Source organism: Pelodiscus sinensis, chromosome 4 (genome assembly GCF_049634645.1).
Source record: "Pelodiscus sinensis isolate JC-2024 chromosome 4, ASM4963464v1, whole genome shotgun sequence".
Lineage (NCBI taxonomy): Eukaryota > Metazoa > Chordata > Testudines > Trionychidae > Pelodiscus > Pelodiscus sinensis.
The window spans coordinates 13,357,718-13,381,391 of NC_134714.1; the positions used below are offsets into that span (position 1 = coordinate 13,357,718).

Consider the following 23,674-nt stretch of genomic DNA (forward strand, 5'->3'; position numbering starts at 1 on the left):
TGAGTCTACTCTGCCCCAACCCAGCAAAGCAATTTAGGCTTGGAGTCAGTGGGAGTAGTTACATACTTAAAATTAAGCATGGGCTTAACCCCTCTTGTTTGGGCCCCTGTAGCCCAGTTCCTGGGAATGAGGAGTAAGAGTATAGTGCATTCTAGGGTATAGTATTGGTTGTGGTTGGGTAAAGTGATTGTCTTCAGAAGGATTGAACATTTTGGCACTTAGGACCAAAAAGAGCTGAGTTTTCAGTTGTCCAGGTGCTGATGATCTCTTCTAACATCCGTTCCTGCAGTCTCTCGCTACCAACAGCCCTGTGTTTACTGCCATAAGTAAACCCAATGAACTAGATGGGCTCATACAAAGCAGCTAGCGGTAGGTTTCATAGTAAGAGTGTTTTAAGTCTTGATCCAGAAGAATGATTAGGCTTATAATTAGGCCTATTAACCTCAGTGCGCTTAAATTGAGGTAGATGCTTCCAATCTTTGCTGGATTGGGGTGTAAAGACTTGATCCTACAAAGACTCAAGCAAATGCATAACTTTCTTCACTTGGATGAGGTCCGCTGATTGGAGTTATTTAGAATGCACATAGTGGAGTACATGTGTAATTAATTCTATGCAGAGTTGAGGGCTTTAGCTGGGTTGGTTAGAATATTCTGCGGAGGCATTTGGGCAGCAAGATGTTAATTCACGTAATTTATAATTGATACTAATTTAAAAAAAAGTCTCACTCCCCATATCTAATTCAAAATGTAATATCTGAGCACTGTGCTCAACTCTCATGTTGCTGAGATTTGGTTATTTCTCACAAAATATATTCCAGTACATCTATGAGTACAGAGAATTAAAAACAAAACCAAATTGCAACTGTCAGTGGAAATGAATACAGGTACTTTTTTGGTGGTTCATTATCCTGGCTTTTGCATTGCTTGTTCACTAGCTTGACAAAATTCCATGATTCTCAGTGGGTCTGCCAGTCGTGTGGAGAAGTGCTAGTCTCTTACTTGGAGCTACTGGTTTAAAAAATTATTAACCTTTAAACAAAGGGCTTGATTCTCTTTCTGTCTGGGAGGAGACAGTACACCAGCATACGCTCACTATAAGCAATGCTTTTGAGCAAGCCTTACAGTTGACAGGCACAGCCTGTGAAGTAGGGGGAATTGGTCTGAGGGATTCAGTGAATCTCATGAGGCGACTCCATTAGCAAAGCTTCTGTGGAGCTCTGTTGAACGAAGCAGCCTTCGTAGATCACTTGTGGGTGTCACCTGTCACTTACCATCCCCCAATCTGTGAATGCTTCCACCAACACAGCATCCCCTAAAGGCACAGGGAATATAAATCATTCACTCCTGTGCCCTCGGGTTTGAATCTGGCCCAAGTTTAATGTGAAACCAAAGGTGAAAAATATACTTAAATACTTAAAAACATAAATAAGGCATGGTTTTTGCCTTATTTATAGGCACACAAAAGTTCACGTGCAAGGATAAGATATAAGTAATTGGAGGAGGGGGAAATGATTTACAAATATTTGGATTTTTTTGTAACACTTTCAGCTACGGCCTTTGCTGAAAATATCATTTTCGTGGTCAGGCTTATATGCAATATGTTGTCTTTCCTTTTCAAAACTTGGGCAATTGAAAAAAAAAAAAAAAAAAAAAAAAAGCTAAGAAAACAAAACCAGAACTTTGAGGTCAAACATGCTGAATGCTTCTTGTGCTCTTGCCTGGGCATGGGAGTATTTATGTGATTATGTTCCAGTCTAGAATCTTATGTCAAAGGAAAGGAAACTGTTCTAGATCTCTCAACATTTGAAAAAGGAGGAAAAAAATATAAGCACATGTACTGCCAGTGACTCAGATGGTGCAAAATCAAGCCCCTGTTGCCCGGTGCAGAAGGGTTTACATCTCACCTAGTGGTGTGGCATATCCAGATGCACAGTAGCACAGTGTGGCTGGCTGGCTGGCTTCCAGTTTGATGGAGGTCACTAAGACTTGAGGTTGGCAGGCACAGGAGGCAGCCTTTCTTGGTCAGCCAAAAACAGCTCTTGTTGGTGAGTCCAGCCCATGTGCTTGGACTTGCAAACAAATGTATATTTGGTTGCCCTGCCAAATAGGATTTTACAAGCCTTTGAACTTATTTACATGTGGGAAGCTCAGGAACAAAACTTGCCTAAATTTACATTATTTAAATCAAAATAATCCTGCTTAAGGCTATAGAAATGCACCTCTGAGGAGACTGTTTTCAGTTAACACAATACAAAATGCCTTTTGCATCAGTGATACATCTATTTTTTTGGTATATTGATGTGGATTAGGGCTACTTTGAGCAAACCTCAGTTGTGTTTAGAGGTAGGCACTTAACCTGCAACCTCTGCTCACATATACACAAGTGAGTAGTTCCACTGACTTCAGTGGCTTTGCTTCTGAGAGTAAAGATTGCTCATGAGTCGGGTTTTAAAGGACTGAGCCCTCCATTTAAAATAACGTGCATAATTTTGCTATGATACTTTTCAGCAGGTGGCGAATGTTTTAATGTACACTTCCTGCACAAGCAATTATCCTACCTGGCAGGCAGAGAGCTCTGGACAACTTTGGTTGTGTCTACACAGCACACCAGAGTGCTATAGACTATGTGTAATGGCTGCACGGCAATGAAGAGCACACTAGGCCCACCCTGTAGTGTGGGTGTAGCTTACATATGTTGCAGAATGACTCCAACAGCAGGGAAGGGGCTCCTTCCTTACTGCCTGGGAGGAAACACTATGGCAGGAAGGAGGCAGTGCGGAAACCTCTTGATCAGGCCTTTTACCTGCTGTAGAGAATGCTGATAGAGACTATCACTGCTGTTGCTCCTCTGCAAGTGTTTGGGTGGGGAATGCCTCTGGCAGCGTGGAGGCAGCAGGATGCCACACTGCTAAAAACAGAAGTGAGGAAAGGGAGACTCAGGATGTGTGAGAAGAGAGGTGTAGGATGTGTACTCCTGGGCTGTGTCCAGACTCAGGGGTTTTTTCGAAAAAAGTAGCCTTTTTTCGAAAAAACCTCACCTGCGTCTAGACTGCAGCCGCGTTCTTTCGAAATTAAATCGAAAGAACGCGGCTTTTCTTTCGATGGCGGTAAACCTCAATTTACGAGGAAGAACGCCTTCTTTCGAAAGTTCCTCTTTCGAAAGAAGGCGTTCTTGAATGTAAATAGGGCTTCTTCGAAAGAGAGCATCCAGACTCACTGGATGCTTTCTTTCGAAAAAGCAAGCCGCTTTTTCGAAAGTTCAACGTGCAGTCTAGACGCTCTCTTTCGAAAGAGGCTTGCAGTCTAGACATAGCCCTGTTTGCTGCTCCTTATGCCTGTGCTGCAGGGCTTCATTGTATGTACTCTCCACGGTGCCAAGAGAAACATGTGGTAGAGATGTATCTTTTATGTGGCAGGAAAACCTTCAGATAGAAACTCCGTGTTTTGTGGCCATACAACGTAAAGGGATCCTGTTTTCAAAGCGTCCGTTCCCTGTCCCTGTATTTTGGAAGTATTTGTGAAGTTAATGTCCTCTCTATTTATTGATGCATTGTAAAATTATCTTTTAAAAAGTGCTCTGCTCCCTGGAATGCAAACATGACTGTAGACTTATGGCATAGTCCTTGTGTGACTGAAAACCGACATCTTGCTCTAGAGTGCCTGGAAATGCTGTGTAAAACTTGTCACTGAGGCCCTGATTCAGGAGCAACTGTTCATAAAAGCACTTAAGCAAGTGCTTAAATCCCATTGATTTCAACCTATAGGGATTCAAAATTTTAAGGTAGATTTCCCCCCTGTTCTGGGGCATCATTGAACTTTGAGAAGGGCTAGAGTAAAAGTTGGATCAAGCAGTAAATTAATCCGGTTGCATTTGGTTTTGAAAAGCTCTTTTTAACCACATTGACATCTCACTTTTATTCTCAAACATCTGCTTTTGATTGTTTGCCATAAAAGTGTAAGAGTTAATCTTGCCCTCATTTTTGTTACTGCTACCAGAAACCCAGCTATTTTTATTACTTCTTGTATAGGGATTTGAACTTAATCGTTTCAGAATAAAGAAGAAATGAGCTTTTTTCTTAAACCGACAGGTAAGGCTAATTAAATTGTAATGCTAAGTGTGTAAAGATACTAGACATGGCTTGTTAAGTTGTAGCTCTACTTTGTTTTACTGGCCTAAAAGTATGAGATTGAGGGGAAGTCAAATGATCAATGTATTTCATGTCATTTCCCAGCATGGCAGCTGCTTTGACCTAGTGCAAGGCAACATTTGCATTGACTAAGAAGAGCTTAGTGCATATTTTCCTGCATGGAAATGGCATCTGAAATTAAAAAAAAAAAAAAAGAAACCCTTTCTATAGGTTTAGTCTTTTGACTAACAAATGTTGGTAATTTTTATCTTCAGTCTTCCTTTTACTCAGATCACAGACATCTTTTATTACGTACCTCAGCAACAGATAAATAACTATGGCATGTAGCATCTGGTTTAGGCCCTGATCCTGCAATTAGCTACATACGAATGGACTCCTGCCCCCAAATAGAGTGCTATTAACTTCACTGGGGTCCCCATGGCACAGGGGTGTACTTGGGACTTTAGGTTATACTGAAATTTTAGAATAGTGATAGAAATGTAGCCGTGTTAGTCTGGGGTAGTTGAAGCAAAATGCAGGACAATGTAGCACTTTAAAGACTAACAAGATGGTTTATTAGATGATGAGCTTTCGTGGGCCAGACCCACTTCCTCAGATCAAATAGTGGAAGAAAGTAGTCACAACCATATATACCAAAGGATACAATTTAAAAAAAATGAACAAATATGAAAAGGACAAATCACATTGCAGAACAGAAGGGGGATGCGGGGGGGTGGGAAGGGGGAGGAAGGAAGGTAAGTGTCTGTGAATTGCTGATATTAAAGGTAGGGAGAGTGGGATGTTTGTGAGTTAATGGTATTACAGGTGATAATTGGGGAAACTGTCTTGGTAATGGGTGAGAAAGTTCAAAGACTTGTTAAGTCCTCGTTGGTAAGTGTCGAATTTTAACATGAATGACAGTTCAGAGGATTCCCTTTCAAGTGCAGATGTGAAATTTTAGATGATTCTTTCTCCCCATCTTGTAACCGGATATTTCTTTTTCATTTCTAATGCACTACTCTCAACATACACCCATGGCAGGAGACACTAATGCAGCTTCCTTGTAACTTGCTGGGAGCTAATGCAGTTGATGGCTGTTCAAAATGGTCTCACCCACTTTCCTGTCTCCCCTTTGTACAGTCTCCTCAACCTTAAACTGGCTGCTTGGAGGTAATCACGGGGCTCTCGGTTTTCTGAATACAGTGTTTTAATTAGAAGTTTTCCTTCAGGAGCCTGTCACCATGACAAAATAAATGAGCCCCTTCTAAGTTGGACCGTCAAGATGCACACATGCCTAAATGGAGTAACCTTGTGATTGCATGGCTCTAATACTTGCCCTTCTTTAGTTATCTCCAGCATGCTGTTTAAAATTAGACTGAAGACTCTTCCAGGCAGGCACCATGTTTTTCTGTTTGTTCTGTAAAATGTCTTACATGCTTGTCACTGTGGTTACGACCCCTCTGCTTCCACCCCACCCCGGCAACAACAATAATTTTAATCACCTGTAGGATACCACAAAGGTTTGTCACTTAAACCACATTACTAACATAGGTCACGCTGTTACCTACCAGCATGGCTCTGTTCTGCTAATGCCATGTATTTGTGGCTGGGTTGGTCCCAGGATGTTGGAGAGACAAGGTGGGTGAGGTAATATCTTTTATTGGAACAACTTCTATTGGTGAGAGAGACAAGCTTTTGAGCTACACAGTTGTTGTTCCAATAAAAGATGTTACCTCACCCACCTTGTCTCTGAATTCTGCTGATACAGAGGGACTATCTCTAGGGGTTTCAGTAGGTCAGGTAGCACTTTAAAGAGTTTCTGGTGCTGTGAGCTGGGGAAAAATTAGCAGGTGCTTAGCACCCACTGCTGCTAAGCAGTTTCCCTTTGCCTTTCTCCCCCTGCACCTCTCACCTGCCAGAAGCTCCTTTGATCTACTTCTTCCACTCCCTCCCAGTGCCTTCCACTGCATCAAAACAGCTGTTTCACAGTGTTCAGAGGCTCCAAGAAAAAGGGGGAGGAGGGAGTATGCAGCATGCTTAGGGGAGGGGACAGAAAAACTAGGAATGAGGGTTGGGGGAAGAGTAGAGTTGAGCACCCCCTGGCTAGAGCAGAATTCGGCACCTATGTTTTGAGCATTCAACTTTCTATAGTTGAAACTCCGGTCATCTGAAGTGGGCTGTGCCCACGAAAGCTCACGATACCATCTACATGTTTTGTTAGTCAATAAAGTGCTACCAGACCATTTGTTGTTTTTTAAGTTTATCCTGTACAGACTAATTTGGCTACCCCCTGAAACCGATAATTTGATATGGCTACCAGTCAGACCGTAAAAATGAGATGTGTTTTGTATATAAGGTTTGTGGTGTTCTGCTGGTAAAATTACACTAGGCATGCTCAAAAATGTAGATGGATAGAGAAGAACATCACAAAAATCCCACCAGTCCAGTATTAGCCCTCTGTTGTCGGTGTCTATAGAAAGAACAAAATACATGTGTATAAAGGGTAAATCATGTACTTTTTCCCACCCTGCATGTGCTGGTTTGGCTTAACAGAATTGAAGCCCATTTGTAGGCTATTTTTGGGAAGTTTGTGCTGTTAATGGTCCATCTGAACCTATTCTTTGGGTTAGTGGACTGTGAGTGTGTTGGTTCTAAATCAACTCTGGCAGGTATTTCTCTCTTTTACATGTTGAAAATGTAAAATGTTGCTAATGTTGCTGCAAATGTTGATACTTTGTCCCCTTTGCAGGAAGATAAGAATATGGAGTCCATAGTAGGGACGTAAATGACTAGTCAAGTAACCGATAAGACAGGAGCCAGTGCACGAAGTCATCGGCTCAGTCCCTGGTTCCAACTGGGACTCTCATTCATCGGCATTAACCCTGCTTCCCCCACTGCTGCTCTGCATTACAAGGAACAAAGGAGCCAGCATGCCAGGACACTGACTCAGTGACTACTCCTGCAGGTCATTGGTCAGCCCATATAACCTCCAATGCTGCTGCTCTGCAGTGCAAGCGACTGGGGAGCCCCTGGCCAATGCAGAGCAGCAACAGGAGAGGTTATGCGGGTTGACCAGTGACCCGTGGGAGCAGGGTCTGAGCCAGCATCTTCTTGCACCAGCTCCCCCTCTGCCTTACAGTGCAGAGTGGCAGTGGGCTTAGTGCTGATGAATGAGTGTCCCAGGACCAGGGACTGAGCTGGTGTCTTAGGCACTCTGGCTCCCCTGTCGTTTGTAATGCAGCACAGCAGCGGGGGAGGTTATGCTGGGATCTGGTGCAAGCCAGACTGAGTGCTGTAACTGCCAATCCTTGTTGACTAATTGAGAAGTCGATTTAAAAAAAAAAATCTATCTACTGCTCCATTAGGAAAGTAACCTCATTTTAAGGTCCTTAGTCCAAAGATTACAAACCATTTCCATTTTGGTTTTTTACTAATAATGAATAGTCATTATTGAGGAGTTAAATGTTTTGCAAGGTTTTCAGTTTTCTTTTAAAACTGCGGTGTCCTGCATATCTTACTAATAGCAACTGCTTATTGTTAACATGTGCTGATGCTTTGTCAGTTGCTGCCTGAAAATTACTGCTTCAGATTTAAGTTCCACATACTTTTTACATGCCTAATTTTGCCCACACTTCATATCACTGCTTCTGTTTCTAACTGTTCATCCATTTGTTTTTCCCCCTCCTTTCAATTTTCTCCTCCTTTTGCTCTTGTTTTCTCTGCTTCCTGTCCATTCAGTCCCACCAACTGTAGCAGTTGCTTTGTTTACTTCCTTTCTTCTGCCAGACACATTGTTTACCTCCACCAAATGTCTCCTTAAAATGCATTTGTCTCAGGAATCACCCACTCTTGGCTTCTCTGCATTTAATAACCATCACTCCACTGAAGCATTGTTCTGTATCTTTACTTACAGTTTGTCTTGCTTCAGATGGTTAAGTACAACAGGTCAGGGAATGTCTAAGATACTTGTTTTGAAATTAAGAGAACCAAACATTTTAAACAAAATACAGGACTATGTAGCACTTTAAAGACTAACGATGGTTTATTAGATGATGAGCTTTCGTGGGCCAGACCCACTTCCTCAGATCAAATAGTGGAAGAAAATAGTCACAACCATATATATCAAAGGACACAATTAAAAAAAGACCAAGTTCTTAATCCTTTCTTTGTGCAGGGGTATGGAGTGGATGATAACTCTTAAGTTCCTATCCAACTCTACATTTCTATGATAGTTGTGGAGATTGGAGGGGTGAGGGTGAATAGAGACAGCATAATAGATGTTTGTGAATGTCAGACTTTTTGCATTGCATTGTGTAATTCGTAGGCATAGGCTTTTTGCTGTAGAAAGCATATTTCATCTTCCTTCAGTAAATCCTAAGTACCATAGTCATATGACTGAAATGTTGTGTCAACATACAATATTCTGCAAAGAGCTGCACTGTTGCAAAACAAGAACTCTGTTAAGTCTAGCTGCACCAAGACTTAAGCCAAATCCATTGAATATGGGTAGCACTGGGCAGTTCATGTTGTCTGCTTGAATTGCCTTGTAGCTTAATCCCGCCACCTCCATGTTTTTAGCTATCACATTTAGGGCTAAATTTTCAAATCATGATCCTAATAAAGCATGGTAATATTGGGGAGTAGAATAACGTAGTGACAACGACTTTGTTTTTTACTTAAAACAAACAATTCTAAAATGGCATTTCCGCCTAAACAAGTAATGTTCAACAGCAGTAAAGCAAGAAAAACAGAAGTGTGAACCCAGTGCTTGAAGTTTCCAAATACAGGTTCAACCTCTCTTGTCCAGAACTCCCTGGTCTGGAAACATCTGTCATCTGGAATGATTTTAGTTAGCTGGATGTCCACTTTTCATGGGGGTGGCCAAGCTTCCTGCGGTCCCATAAAGTTTGTTTATAGCCTCCAGTCCTAGCTTTCAGTGTTCTGTGCTGTTATTTAGCTCTAATTTACCCCTAAATGTCTTCTAACAGCCCAGTAAACAGTGGAAGTGCTGGCAATGCTGCTAGACAAAATTGTCCTCCCCTTATCCAAAAAATTCTCTCGTTTGGGCTGGGCAGGTGCCAAGGGTCCTGGGTTTGAGAGATTCAACCTGTATGACATTTGCTTCCACAAAGCTCTGTGAGTACCTCCTAGCTGCTGATCTGAGAGTGGAGATTGAGCCCTTTTAATTCAATATGGCAAAAAGGGGTGAGGTTTAGGTAAGATGCTTGTCCCCCCAGTAGACCCTCCATAAACAAAGGTAAGAGAGGCAGTAAAACAATGGTCCTGCAATGACCAGGTCAGCTCCACATATAATAGGTTTTGTTACATGGTGGGATCGTTGCACAGAAAGGAAGCAGATTGCTAGGACTTGAGACCATGGACTGGACGCTCCAGGAAGAGAGTTGGAGGTGGAGTGGTAAAGAATGCAGTGACCATCTGTGTGTTGGTTATTGAGAAGTGGCAAATGTTGTGTTTATTCTTTTCCAGAAACAATGCTGTCTTGTTCAGATAATGGCATAGTATACACTAGTGAGGAACTCCAGGGAAAGTTTGACAACTCTGGCTGGAACCCTGGAGTCACTGATGAAAATGAATGAGTGGCTTGTTCCAACAAACACCCACAAGCTTTCCTTAAAATCACCACTGTGTTTCTGTGGCTGGGCCTATAGATAATGGTAACAAACAGGCAATTTTGATGTACTGACGTGAACAGGGAAACGGCTGGAATTTTTACTTTTAGAGTAGTCACTAAATCCTGATACTGGCTCGAAACCAAAAGACTTTTATATTTCAGTTTATAAAATGGGCATATGCTTTCTTCTGAGAGATTAGAGAAATGTTGGTTTTTTGGCAGGGGTTTAAGAAATAAGTCTGGTCAGATAATTATTTATGTCAGGATATTGCAGAAGGAAAATTCAAAAGCAAGTAAGTATTCATATGATTTAGCCTAAGTCACTATATGGTTAGTTTTTCCAGATACCTGTTTGCACATACTAAATCACATATGTATGCATCTTCATTAATAGCCTTTTCAGTACTGTTGATCTTCTCCTGTATAGCTGGAAATTCTCGAAGGAAGAACTGGGGAGCAATTCCTAGTTAAATCAAGTTTTCTAAAGCTGTTTGGATTTCAAAAATCTTTATTGTTTCTTGTAAATGTTGTCCAGACATGATCAGCTTTGTTTTCCACATGTCTGAAGTCATCTCCACATGAGCCCCTTGAGCCTTAAAACCAGTACTGCCACTTGGGATCTGATCCAAAACCTGTTAAATCAATGGAAAGTGTACCATTGACTTTGACAGGCTTTGGATCAGTTCCTTGATTCTCTTACTTGGCAGCTGCCGGGCTGTCTCCCGAAAAGTTGTGATAACTTGGTGAAGAAATTAAATTTATTCTTTAATTCCAAGGATCAGGAGGGAGGAAAGCTGTGGGTTTCAGATGTTGAAGTCCTATTGGAAAAGCCTCATTGGCATAGGAATTGTAAACCTGGGAATGGCGGTATGCATTTTGGTTTAACAATTTTTTTGTTTATCTAAAAAGGCTGTGGAAGACAGGGAGGGTTAAGATTAAAATAGTATTAAGTGAGCCCTTGAAATCTATTAGTTTTACTCTCTTTTTTCCCTCTGTGTATTATTGTAGCCATACAAAGTGGTTAATCAGAATCAGAAAGTCATATCAACCTTGTTGACATGGACTTGTTGGTGAGGAATGGGGAGAAAACGGCAAAAATTAGCTATTTGGTGTTCAGGCTGGAATATCGGAAATATTACAGGAACATTTGTTCCATCAGATACTCTACCACATGAAAACAGTTTTTTCAAACTTAAATATTTCTATGAACTTAAAAGTAGAATGTCTAGTACTATAAGGATAAGTGAAATCTATTATAGCTCAGTTTGGGTTTTTTTAAACGTTGCCTCTCTGTGTTTGCATAATAACAAATTAATGTGATAATGCATCAAAAAGACACTGTCTTTTGCATCACTTTGCACTGTGCCAAGAACAGTGAGGCTTTCGACCTTGACTGGGGTTCCAAGACTCGCTGTAATAAAAGTAATAATATTCCAGACGAAGAGACTCCTTAAGTTCCTTTCAACTAGCACAGCATGATACTTATCAGATTGTTTTGAAAGACAGAAACCTTGTGGCTAAAGGAATCCATATAATATGATTCCAGGATTGTCACTCTGTGTCGCTCTGAAGACTAGTAGGCCTGGAGAGTCAGTGTGATGTGATGGAAACAGCTCTGAGCATTCCTGAGAACTCTTTGTGTAGAATAGAATCTGGTTGAATCATCACTGGAATTTGTGGTCTCTTACTGTCCAGCATTTTAGTTCTGAGCCTTTTTTTGTATTCATGAGACTTTATAAATTACACCCAGACAAAAGCCTGGGCTTTCAGTTGCCATTATACATACAAATTAGGAATGTTAGCATATGGTCATGTAAACGATGAACCAATAAGCCTGGGCTTATCGGTTAATTCTGACTACTACACTCCCTCCTTGCTGCCTGTGGGGGGGGGGGGGGGGGGGAGGACGGGACAGGGGACAATGAGGTAGAGTCCCAGCTGGCTCTCCATGAGCACTGAATCCTGTGCAGAGGGTAAGGGGGGCAGTTGGGAATCAGTATACACAGGAAGCGGCTTTCAAACTGGCTCCCCGCACATATCAGCTCCCATGAAGCCACCCACCCCCCACCCCGCCTGCACTGCTGCCTCTATCAGCCAGTCTGTGTGGGGAGCCAATTTTTAATCTGAGGCAGCAGGCTGGGTGGCAGGGGGCTCTGCCCCCAAGGACATTTGAATAATCGTGTAACCATTCAGATTTGTTGTGGTTACACGATTATTAAATTAAACAACATCTAACATCCCTAATACAAATAACAGTACTTCACTCTGACTAAAGGGAAACTAGCATGTAGAATTGTAGATTACTATTCCCATTATTAAATACAGGGAAAACACTCAGCTAATATGATAATACAGGGGCCATGTAAGTATCTAGACAGATTAATTAGTGAAAACACCTGTTGCATCATCATGCGCAGCCATCTGCTAATGCAAAAATGTGCCCTATTGAGACAAATTTTTTGACCCAAGCACCTTTGCTTTCTGCCACTTTTCCCAGATAGCTCTGTAATATAATATAGCTCTCTTCTTTCTTGGTTGTAACTCTATCTGTTCGTAAGTCGGACCCCATTCATTTACATTTGACCACGCTGTTCTTAAGCACGGATCGCGCATTTGTAGCTTGGGGATGTGCTTAATGGGAGGTTGGTCGTAAGGAAGAATGGTTGTAAATCGATGTGTTCGTAACTCGGGGACTACCTGTATTAACATAAGATATTTATTTTAAAAGTAGCTGATCCTATGTCTCATTAACTTAAAATATAGCGTACATGAGCAGACAGTTCCACAAAAATTCCTTGCAATGCAAACTTTAGGTAAAAGTTATGAGGCTGAAACACACATTAATTCAAATTAACAAAATTTTTGTGGTTTCATAAACTCCAAAATATAATGGATAACCACAGTGCCCAAATTAAACTCTGGCGGGGGGAAGAATTTTCTTGAAAGATAAGTACGGGGAGAGGAGACAGGAAAATCTGTTGTCTTTGTTCTTGGAAGCGATTTCTTTCACCATTTGGATACTGTCATTTTCTTATACACAAACATTACAGCATCCAAGGGGAATTGGAAACACTTACCCATGACCACAAAATCATATTCTAGGTCCATCAAGATAAAGTAATGCAAAAGGAGAATCTTGGAGCCTACAGCTTTCAGTCTGATTTTAAATTCCTTCTAATGCTGAAACAGGCATACTGCTAAATTCCACCTAGAGTGTGGACTCTGTATTTAAAAATCTTACCTCTCAGAAGTGTAAATTGCTATGAATTGGTAATACACTAACAGCACTTGCCTCTAGTGATCTCTGTCCAGTTGTAAAGTGGCTTCCATTTTGTTCCCCCTTGAGCCTCATCTAGGTTGTTCTCCAAGCCCAAATATTTGACAATTTCCATGTACTTGATGTCTCAACCTAACAGATTAATATATTGATCTGGGTGTAATCTAGGACTGAAGGGTGTTTGATAGGAACCTAGTTTCATCTAGGTCAGTGTTTCTTAAACTGTGTTCCGCGGCACATCGGTGTGCCACAAGGCAGTCGGAGGTGTGCCGCGGAGAACAACAGAGTTCGAAATGGCAGCTCCTAAAAAGGGCAGGCAACTTTTTTTTTAACCCCTCAATAACTTTCCCCGACCCCTTTTTGGTGTTCCCCATAAAAAAAAATATTGTTTGATATTCCTCAGTCTTAATTGAGGGTCCGTTCTCCACTTTCACCAATGATGAGCAAGCCCCGATCTCCCTCCATCTGGGTCCTTTATTTGTTTAGAGCAGCAAGTGTCTCTGTGATCGCTTTAATTAGTCACCTCCTGGCTTCACGTTTTTAGACTTGCTGTTTTCCTCGCCCCAAACAGGCTCCAGTCTCCATTCATACACACACTCTTCTCACAGGGTGGAAAGCAGCGTAGAGTAAATTACAGAATTTAAAAAGCAAAGTAGCTCAAAGTTACAACGATTACAAAGTTGCAAAGTTGAACAATCATGGAGTTTAAAATAAGTTGCTGAACTTAAAAAGCAAAGCAGCTGAAAGTTACAAAGAAACAATTACAAAGCTTCAAAGCTGAATAGTTACAAAGATACCTTCCAAAGCCCAGCAACTGACTGAGAACAACTCCTAACTTGAACACAGCTTTCCATTACATTATAAAGCAGGTATTATCAGTGACCTAGTCTTCCTAGGGGTTCTGAAAGATGTGGACATGTGTATAGTAGGTGCTTCTGTGATTGTTTCAGGCCCTTCAATGGCTACTGTGGTGACATCGGGCTTGCTACAAAGCTGTGGATTTATGGAACTACACTTATACCTACTCTGTTGTATGGAAGCGAAATGTGGGTGTTGAGGAAGGCAAAAGAAAACTGGACTGAATGTTTTCTGATTTTCACCACCTAAGTCAGCTGCTTTATTATCAACTGACCGAGAACAATTCCTATCTTAATCATCTCCAGATCATGAGTAATAGAGGGTATGTAGTCATTCGAACTTGTAAATGAAGCCTGGGATTTAAATATACCGGGCTACATTTGCATCTTCCTGGGTGCCACCATTTTTAAATGCCTGGTAGTTCGAACTACCTGCCCGCGGCTACATGCGGCATGGGCTAGGTAGTTGGAATTAAAGCTCCTAATTCCTAATGTAGTCAGCAGCAGGTTTTGTCATTTTCTAAGTCATGTGTTGCCAGGACCTTGTAGTTTAATGGATTTCTACAAAATCTGAGTGTAAATCAAGTAGCTCTAACTTAAAGGGTAATAGCTCAGGCGAAGGCTTTACACAATATTTCCTGCCCCTTGGTCACCCAAATTACGGTGACCACCCAAAGGTGGATGTCGTGCCTCCGCACAGCCACACCAATATCTCAATTGTCTCAACAACTTCTGGATTTCCCATACTTGTATCCTGTTTACAATAACAAGATACCTATCAATATCAAAACAGTAATCAGAGGATAGTACTCAGAGGAATTAACAATAAAATTGTAACTAACAATACAAATCTATATCAATAACAAAATGATAAGCAAAGGAACTAACAATAAACCTGATGTATCGGGGACCAAAGGATTTTGAACAGAGGTGGAGATGGATGTGTGATTGATAATTTGGTGGGAGATGCGGGGATAGGGAGAGGATGAGGAGTTTTCCCTGCCTAGTGTAGTATCCTCTCTTTCCCCAAATATAATACACAACAATGCTAGCATAGGGACACCCATCATAAGACAGAAATAGAACATGGGGCATGGACTTTGTTGTGACACTAGGACCATGATATTTCTGTTGCTCTTCAGCTGGTACCATCTGACCTAATGTTCTGTAAGATAAAAACCTGCAAAAACCTTAAGCATTTTAAAAACTGCAAAACTTAAGCATCATAGACACTGGGTTATCGTAGAACATAAGAATGGCAATACTGGGTCAGACCAAGGGTCCAGTACCCTGTCTGCTGACAGGTGTCCTAGAGGGAGTGAATTGAACAGGTACTGACCAAGCGATCTCTCTCCTGCCATCCATCTCCACCCTCTGACAAACAGAAGCTAGCGACACCATTCCTTACCCATACTGACTAATAGCCACTGATGGACTTAATCTCCATGAATTTATCTAGTTCTCTTTAAACCCTGTTATAGTCCTAGCCTTCACAACCTCCTCAGGCAAGGAGTTCCACAGATTGACTATGTGCTGTGTGAAGAAGAACTTCTTTTTATTTGTTTTAAAACTGCTGCCCATTAGTTTCATTTGGTGGCCCCCTTGTTCTTGTATTATGGGAACAAGTAAATAACCTTTCCTTATTCACTTTCTCCACACCACTTGTGATTTTATATACCTCTATCATATCCGCCACTTAGTCTCCTCTTTTTCCAAGCTGAAAAGTCCCAGTCTTTTTAATCTCTCCTTATACGAGACCCGTTCCAAAACCCTAATCATTTTGTTTCCCTTCTCTGGACCTTTTCTAGTGCCAGTATATCTTTTTTGAGATGAGGAGACCACATTTGTACGCAGTATTCAAGATGTGGGCGTACCATGGATTTATATAAGGGCAATAAGATATTCTCTGTCTTATTCTCTATCCCTTTTTTAATGATTCCTAACGTCCTGTTTGCTTTTTTGACTGCCGCTGCACACTGCGTGAATGTCTTCAGAGAACTATCCACGATGACTCCAAGATCTCTTTCCTGATTAGTTGTGGCTAAATTAGCCCCCATCATATTATATGTATAGTTGGGGTTATGTTTTCCAATGTGCATTACTTTAAATTTATTCAAATTAAATTTCATTTGCCATTTTTTCAACAAAATGGCAAATGAAATTTAATTTGAATAAATTTAAAGTAATGCACATTGGAAAACATAACCCCAACTATACATATAGATTTGTGAGATCTTTTTGAAATTCTTCACAGTCTGCTTTGGTCTTAACTACCTTGAGCACTTTAGTATCATCTGCAAACTTTGCCACTTCACTATTTACCCCTTTCTCCAGATGATTTATGAATAAGTTGAATAGGATTGGTCCTAGGACTGACCCTTGAGGAAAACCACTATTTACCGCTCTCCATTCTGAAAATTTACCATTTATATCTACCCTTTGTTTCCTGTCTTTTAACCAGTTCTTAGTCCATGAAAGGATCTTCCCTCTTATCCCATGACAACTTAATTTATGTAAGAGCCTTTGGTGAGGGATCTTGTCAAAGGCTTTCTGGAAATCTAAGTACACTATATCTACTGGATCCCCTTTGTCCATATGTTTGTTGACCCCTTCAAAGAACTCTAATAGATTAGTAAACATGATTTCCCTTTACAGAAACCATGTTGACTTTTGCCCAACAAAGTGTGTTTTTCTATGTGTCTGACAATTTTATTCCTTACTATAGTTTCAACTTCTTTGTCTGATACTGACGTTAGACTTACTGGTCTGTAATTGCCGGGATCGCCTGTAGAGCCCTTGTTAAATATTGGCATTAAATTAGTTATCTTCCAGTCATTGGGTACAGAAACTGATTTAAAGGATTGGTTACAAACCATAGTTAATAGTTCCACAATTTCACATTTGAGTTCTTTCAGAACTCTTGGGTGAATGCTATCTGGTCTCAGTGACTTGTTACTGTTATGTTTATCAATTAATTCCAAAACCTCTTCTCATGACACTTCAATATGTGACAAGTCCTCAGATTTGTCACCTACATACTATGGGTCAGGTTTGGGAATCTCCCTAACAGCCTCAGCCGTGAAGACTGAAGCAAAGAATTCATTTAATTTCTCATCAATGACTTTATCGTCTTTAAGTGCTTCTTTTGTATTTCTATCGTCCAGGGGCCCCACTGGTGGTTTAGCAGGCTTCCTGCGTCTGATGTACTTAAAAACATTTTATTATTACCTTTTGAGTTTTTGGCTAGCTGTTCTTCAAACTCCTTTTTGGCTTTTCTTATTACATTTTTACACTTAATTTGGCAGTGTTTATGCTCCTTTCTATTTCTACTAAAAATTGCAAAACTTAAGCATCATAGACACTGGATTATCGTAGGGAGGAGCTTGGACCCAGGATGGTTCCTCCTACATGCTTAAGCTGTTCTTGGTGGACCCACTTCCCATGGGGGCCTGGGTCAGTTTGGAACACTGTATCACTCCCCCAATGAAACCGCCCCTGGGGCCCATAGGTCAACATCCTTGGTCTGTGCCCAGAGGAGGAGGAGGGGGAACTTTGCCACCTTCCCCTCCACTGTGGATTTGGGTGGGGGGCTCTTCCCTTTTCCCAAATAGCAACATTGTATCCAAAATTTGGAAGGGAAAGCAGGCATATCGGGGTTCCCACATGCTCTCTACCCCATGGCATCCCTTTCCTCTAGTGTACCTGAAAGGGGGAGCAGGCATATTGGGATTTTACATCCCTGCTGTCCACCCTGCATGTTACAGGAAGGTTGAACAACAACTGCCAGCACAGCCTTCAGAGCAACATGGAGAAGGTGCCTTTCCCAGATCTTTTCTTGCTTGTGCTTTGACTTCTGTGCCAGGAACTGGGCAGAGCTTCTGTAGACACCAGTTGATGTTTTAGTGGTATTTTCTGACCTGCGGGAGGCACCTGGCAAAGCTTATGATGGGTAAGGGGAAGAGGAGGAAAAGGCAGAGTCAAAGCATGAGGAGTACTCAGGCATGGCAGACTTGATTGACTGATATTGCTCAATACACTCAGTGTAGCTGTTGATGCCTCCTATGTAGACTGGTGCTTCTGGCACAGGGTCCCAAGAAGAAACTGGTGGGATCACATAGTTATGTAGACCTGGGATGACCAGCAAGGAGTTGAGAACTTAACTCCAGAAATGCATCTTTCCTCCGGCAACGTGAGCCGCTTGCCTGCTACCTTCTAGTATAGAAGAGAAATGCATGAGAGCTCCCTTACCAGTCCAGAAGCAGGTTGGTCAGTGATCTGGAAGCTGTCTGCCCCAGACTGCTAGAGGTCCATTGTGGTTTACCTGAAGGTGGTGGGCATAAAAGATATTCTTGAGGTACTCGCTGGCTTTGAGAGATTGCGTTTTCCAGGCGTTGCCAGAATCACTGATGAAACTCATGAGCCCATAGTTTGCCTTTCTCGAGGAGCACAAATACATAAATTGCAAAAGGTACCTGCCCATTGTTACACAGACCTATGAGGTGACCACAGGTTAACTTGTGAATGTCAGGAATGAAGAGCTCTGGCTTTACGTTAATGGACAGGCTGGGACACATTTCCCAGTAAGTGACAGTGTCAGAAATGGAGTTACTGTCCCACTGTTACTCTGGAGAAGCCCACATATCTACTCCCTTTTGCCCTGGCTTATGAAACTGTGCCCTGATTTCAGAAGCCCTGGCAAAAGACTGTTTTATTGACACCTCTTGAAGTATAAATAGTGCTTGAGGCTACGTCTACACTGCAGGCTTCTTATGAAAGAAGCCTCTTGCGCAAGAGCTTTTGCGCAAAAACTTCTTGCGCAAGAGCACGTCCACACCTCAAAGCGCATCGCAAAAGTGATGTGCTTTTGCGCAAGAGAGCGTCCACACTGCAGGGACGCACTTGAGCAAGAAAGCTCTGATGGCCATTCACAGAATGGCCATCAGAGCACCTGTGCTTTTTCCCTCTGGAGTGTCCACGCTTGCCTTTTTGCACAATAGGTGTAGTGTAAAAGGGAGTTATGCCTCGTAGAAGGAGCTTTACCTACACCAGCAAAAGCCCTCTGTTCTGCCATTTTACTGCTGATTTACTTGTGCAAAAGCACATTTGAGGCATGGACACTGTAGGTTTTTGCGCAAAACCTGTCATTTTTGCGCAAAAACCTTGCAGCGTAGATGTAGCCTGAATGTGTTTTTGGTGGATTGAAACTATTTTGGAGATGGTTATGAACCTGTTGGGATGCTAGTGTTGGCAGGGCTGTCCAGATTACTATGGCTTGCAGTGCTTTTTGCAATGCTTGCAAAGCCAGAGGTGAGCTGTTTCCTCCTGAATGGACCTCTGATAGCCAAGGGCTGATGGTTCGGTGCCCTCTGTCAGAAAGTGCACCTGCCACAGCTGGAGCTGGCTGCACGCAGGCAGCAGAAGTCAGGGGTGCTGTCTGTTCTCATGTTATGGACTTGATGGCCTCAAAGGAACGGGGAATAGCACCTCTGTGAATGCGCTGGTGGAGGGCCAGGGCTAATAGCTGAGGGGTGGGTTTCAGTGCTTGGGATGGGCTGGAGGTTTGATTGCCATGCAGTGTATCTATAAGTGACATGACAGTTTATGAAATGGGGGTGGGTGGGGAATGACTCTCAGCAGGTATTCATATAGGGAAGTGATGGAAGCGTGGATTGCTGTACCTAGCTGTATGGAGGATTAGTGTTTTTGCACACTGACTCCTAATTGCTCCTGATCGTGTGTTTACTGTTACTGTTTCAAACACAGATTGTATGATGAGATGACCTAAAGAGTTTTATATATAAACATTTTAAAATAATACAACCTCTCCTCATTGCCAGGCAGGCCAGCTGCTATTATCACACCAAAACACCAGTTACAGCCGAACTTTTGCAAAACAAAAAGTGCGCAAGCAAGCGCGAGCAGTGAAACCAACAAAATAACTCCCTCTCCCTCATTCTTCTTTCCCTTCTTTCCTCATTTGCCCTGAGCTTGATGCCTGGGGAGCAATGTTCCTTCTAATTTTTTCTCATCAATGTGTGGAATAAATTTTATGTGCACTGAGGCATGTGCAGATGGGAACCACAGGTAGAAGCACATGCTGCCAGCTGTAGGTGCTCTGCTAATCATCTGGGCAGCATTTAAATCTCTCTTGGTTGGCTGCCCAAGCACCCAGGTTACAGGGAAGACTGCTAAGGAGGGAGGATGGAAGTATCCACAAGGGAGAGGGTCAAAGTGGAGGACTGCATGGAGTTAAGTTCCTCAGCTGCTCATGATGCTTGATTGCATGGGCCACTCGGCCATGGAGTTTTCCAAGCTGTTTCTAGACTACATGCCAGGGTATGTGACAGAGGACTCAGGCCACGGTATGGAAGAAGCAGCAGGAGCTGGTCCTCCTCAAGCCAGGATTGATATCAGCCGCTCAAACAGGTCTCTCTCCTGAGCTCTATTCTCCTCCCTTAGCCATCTTCCCTGTTCTCAGATCCATGAAGCAAGTGTTTGCTTCTGCACTAGAACCTTGTCTTCAGGCTGTGGGGCCAGGCTCAGGTTTTCTCTTGCTTCTCTCCATACCATTTCTTTAGCTGGCAGTCCCCTCTGTTTCTGGTACCAGGCCTGCTTGTTGGCCCTCTCCAAACTTTAACCAGAGGTGTGGTTCTGGTCCCTGGTTTTCCTTTACTCACTCTTTAGCCACCTAATCTACTCCCTGCACTAGTCACTGGTCTGGTAAATTTGCAAAGCTTCCAGCTTCTTCGTTATTTGTATGCTCGTTGCTGGTACTCTTGCTAAAGTTCCTAGTTGTACTGGCTTTGCCCCAGAGATTCACCAAAATGTGGCTGTGCTCCCGTGAAAGTTCTTCTCTTTTCACTGTAGTCTGTTGAAGATTTTTGGGAGAGAAAAGATAAAGAAAGTGAGCCCATGGGATTGGTGGGCTCCCTAGGATGAGAGTCAAGTGGAACAAAGCAATAGTGGTGGAATCATGGGTCATGGCTTAATTTGGTCTCTCACGCTGCAGTCCTGCAGGCTCCTTAGATGCAGCATTCAAGCTGTGAGTTAGAGCATTTTGAGCTGGGCTTGAGCCTGAGTCTGCATCTGGTCTTACATTGCAGTGTAGACTTAGGAGGCCTGATTCTTTGTTTCATACACTTATAACTTCCCAAAATATATAGCTTGTCTGAAAGCAAATTTCCTTTTTCAAGGTTTGAGCAAAATACCTCTTAATGTGATAGGATAGGGCTGTGGTGTCTAGCACATGCTAGTGACACATGTGGTTGTTTGGCCAGTTTAGTGTGGCTAGTTGGCTTGAATAATGTGGCTAGTTTGTTATAGCAGTAGCCATTATAGTGACTAATGCTTCAGAACTGGTTGGACACCACAGGGATATGGTGTATTTCCCTCCCGCAAAGTGTGTGTGTGTGTGTGTGTGTGTGTGTGTGGCTAGCTTGCTACAACTATAGATAAATATATACAAATAAAATATAGTAAAGGCTCTCCCTTTGTTTTGGTTGGAAAAGTTAAAAAAGACAAATTGAATATTTGAACACTAAGTTTTCCAAGTGCATCGTTCATAGTGGGTGCCACAGGATGAGAGCAAGTTTTTAAATAAGAACATTGAATGCATTGTATTAATTGACAACTTTAAATGGTAGTGAGACAATGTGTATGCCTTAAAATAGTATGGGGTAGAATCCAAGTTGAGCTTTCAACCTTATTCTTGCATTTCCTGATTTCTTTGAGTGACTGGTTGCTTGGTTTTAACATTGCCTTAATGGTGTTTTTGGCATAGAAATAATAGTATGAAAACCAGGTTGAATTGAATCTACCTTCAGAACTTTATTTGTTGTGGTAAATTCTGCTTTAAAGTGCCGGAACCATATAAGGTATCACCTTAGCAGTACTCCTATGCTGCTGTGCAGTGCAGAGCAAAGGAAATTGAAATGATCCATGCTCATCACATGCCTAATCCATTTGCAGTAGAAAACTTCTTCTCCATTGAGATCTGCACCAAACTGAAAGGCCCCTGACTCTGGCGTAGTTTTCTGTATCACTGATAGTATTTCTCGTGATCTGGCAGTCTTCAGTTTTCTTATCGGCCTTCTGTATGTTTAAGCAAAAGCTTCTAAGCTTGTAATTGAAGGAGGTCTTTCTACCTGTACTACACACATTTGTCATCCTCCATTGATTCCTCATTTAATTTTAACATGATGGGCTAATCTGCGAGCTCTTTGTGCCCTTTGTGAGTAATTACTTACATAAATAGCACCTTTGAATCCATTGAAAGGAGTAAAACATTTGGCAGTGGAAGTCTGGGATATACACAGCCTAGCCCTATGTAACGATTCAACACTTCTGGTTTGAACACAAATACAACGCTACCGTTTCCCTAAATTCCTGCCTTTTGCAGATGGGAAGCTGAATCCCTTTGGGTACCCAGATTGTCTTGGGCTATCAGAGCGGTCTCTGTTCTGCTGTTAGTAATTTTGTCAGTGCTGTAGAATAAAGTAGAAAATTGAAACTTTGTGAAAGATCAACAAAGCAGTGCAGAATACCACACAGCAACATCTGGTTAACTAGGCACTCTCTCTTCTCTTTGACCTTCCTTTCCACCCCCAAATCTCCTGTTTTGAGAGTTTGGAGTGATAGGAGCTTTAAAAAGAATTCTAGCTGTTTGTTTCTCTCTCTGTGGTCTGAAGGCTTTGCAAAAGTCCCATCTGGGATTAAAAAATTTTATTTGTGTGTTTCTCCATTTTTAGCTATGGAACAAATGGGAGTTTGCTGAATGTATCAGTTGTGTTCCATTGTAAAAAGTCTATCGTGAGAGCCATTACATATGGTACCTTCGAAAGCTCTGCAGAGAGAAATTAAAACAACTTCCCTTTCTAATTAGGAGCTTTCAGGAAATCATTGATTACAAAATCTAATACAGTTGCTCAGAAACCTTTCTTTGATATTACTTCCAAATGAAATGTGTATGTAATTTCACCAGTGAGTCTGGAAGCATCTGTACTCTGTTTGTAAGACTGATTTTGCAAAAGTTCTTCCTCTTAGCCCCCTAAAGAATTATAGCTAACAAAATATTAGTTCCATACTATATGTCCCAGTAAGGAATTAAATTTACTATCAGGAAATGGCTAATATAATGAATAATATGTTGTTAATGTGGTGATCAGTCTACCTTCATAAGTGTAAAATTACCCTCCCAACCTCAAAGGAGGAGCCAGCAAAAAACTAATGTCATTTTTTTAAAGATTCATTGTTGTTCCTTTTCAACAGGGTCAGCAAATTTCATTAGCGCCCATCCAAAAACTGGAAGAAGCCCTGTATGAGTATCAACCATTGCACGTTGAGACCTATGGGCCACAAGTTCCAGATATTGAACTTCTGGGAAGGCAGGGGTAAGTTCCACATTAGTAATTGAATCTGTTTCATGGCGTTTTATCTGGGAATGTTACCATCTTTGCTTGGTCAGCAACATATCGTTTTTTTAATATGTTAATGAAATATTAGACTTCCTAGCCAGCCATCGTTTTGTTTGGGTGGATAAGCTAAAAATTTTTGTCCTTTATAGATCTATTGAGAGCTAAACTGGATTGCATTAGTGTTTTTAAGGTTGTCATTGGCAGCCGTTGTGAAGTAGCTGTTCATTTTCAGTTGCACTATATTAAAGAGTAAATAAATAAAAAATTGGGGCTTAATTTACCCAGCAGCAAGCCAGTAAAAATATCAAAGCTGGGCCTTTTGCCATGGAAATGGGTAGATTTACTCACTGACTGCCATTTGCAGTTAA

At 41.8% G+C, this 23,674-nt stretch overlaps 1 protein-coding gene across 1 annotated transcript in view; it reads left to right on the forward strand.

Annotated features, from left to right (window-relative positions):
* MNAT1 (MNAT1 component of CDK activating kinase) overlaps window positions 1-23,674 on the forward strand; it is a 204,420-nt gene that overhangs the window by 119,212 nt on the left and 61,534 nt on the right. The window contains exon 7 of the mRNA XM_006110770.3: window positions 23,161-23,282. Coding sequence (XP_006110832.2) covers window positions 23,161-23,282 — 122 coding nt within the window. The remainder of the gene's footprint in view (window positions 1-23,160; window positions 23,283-23,674) is intronic.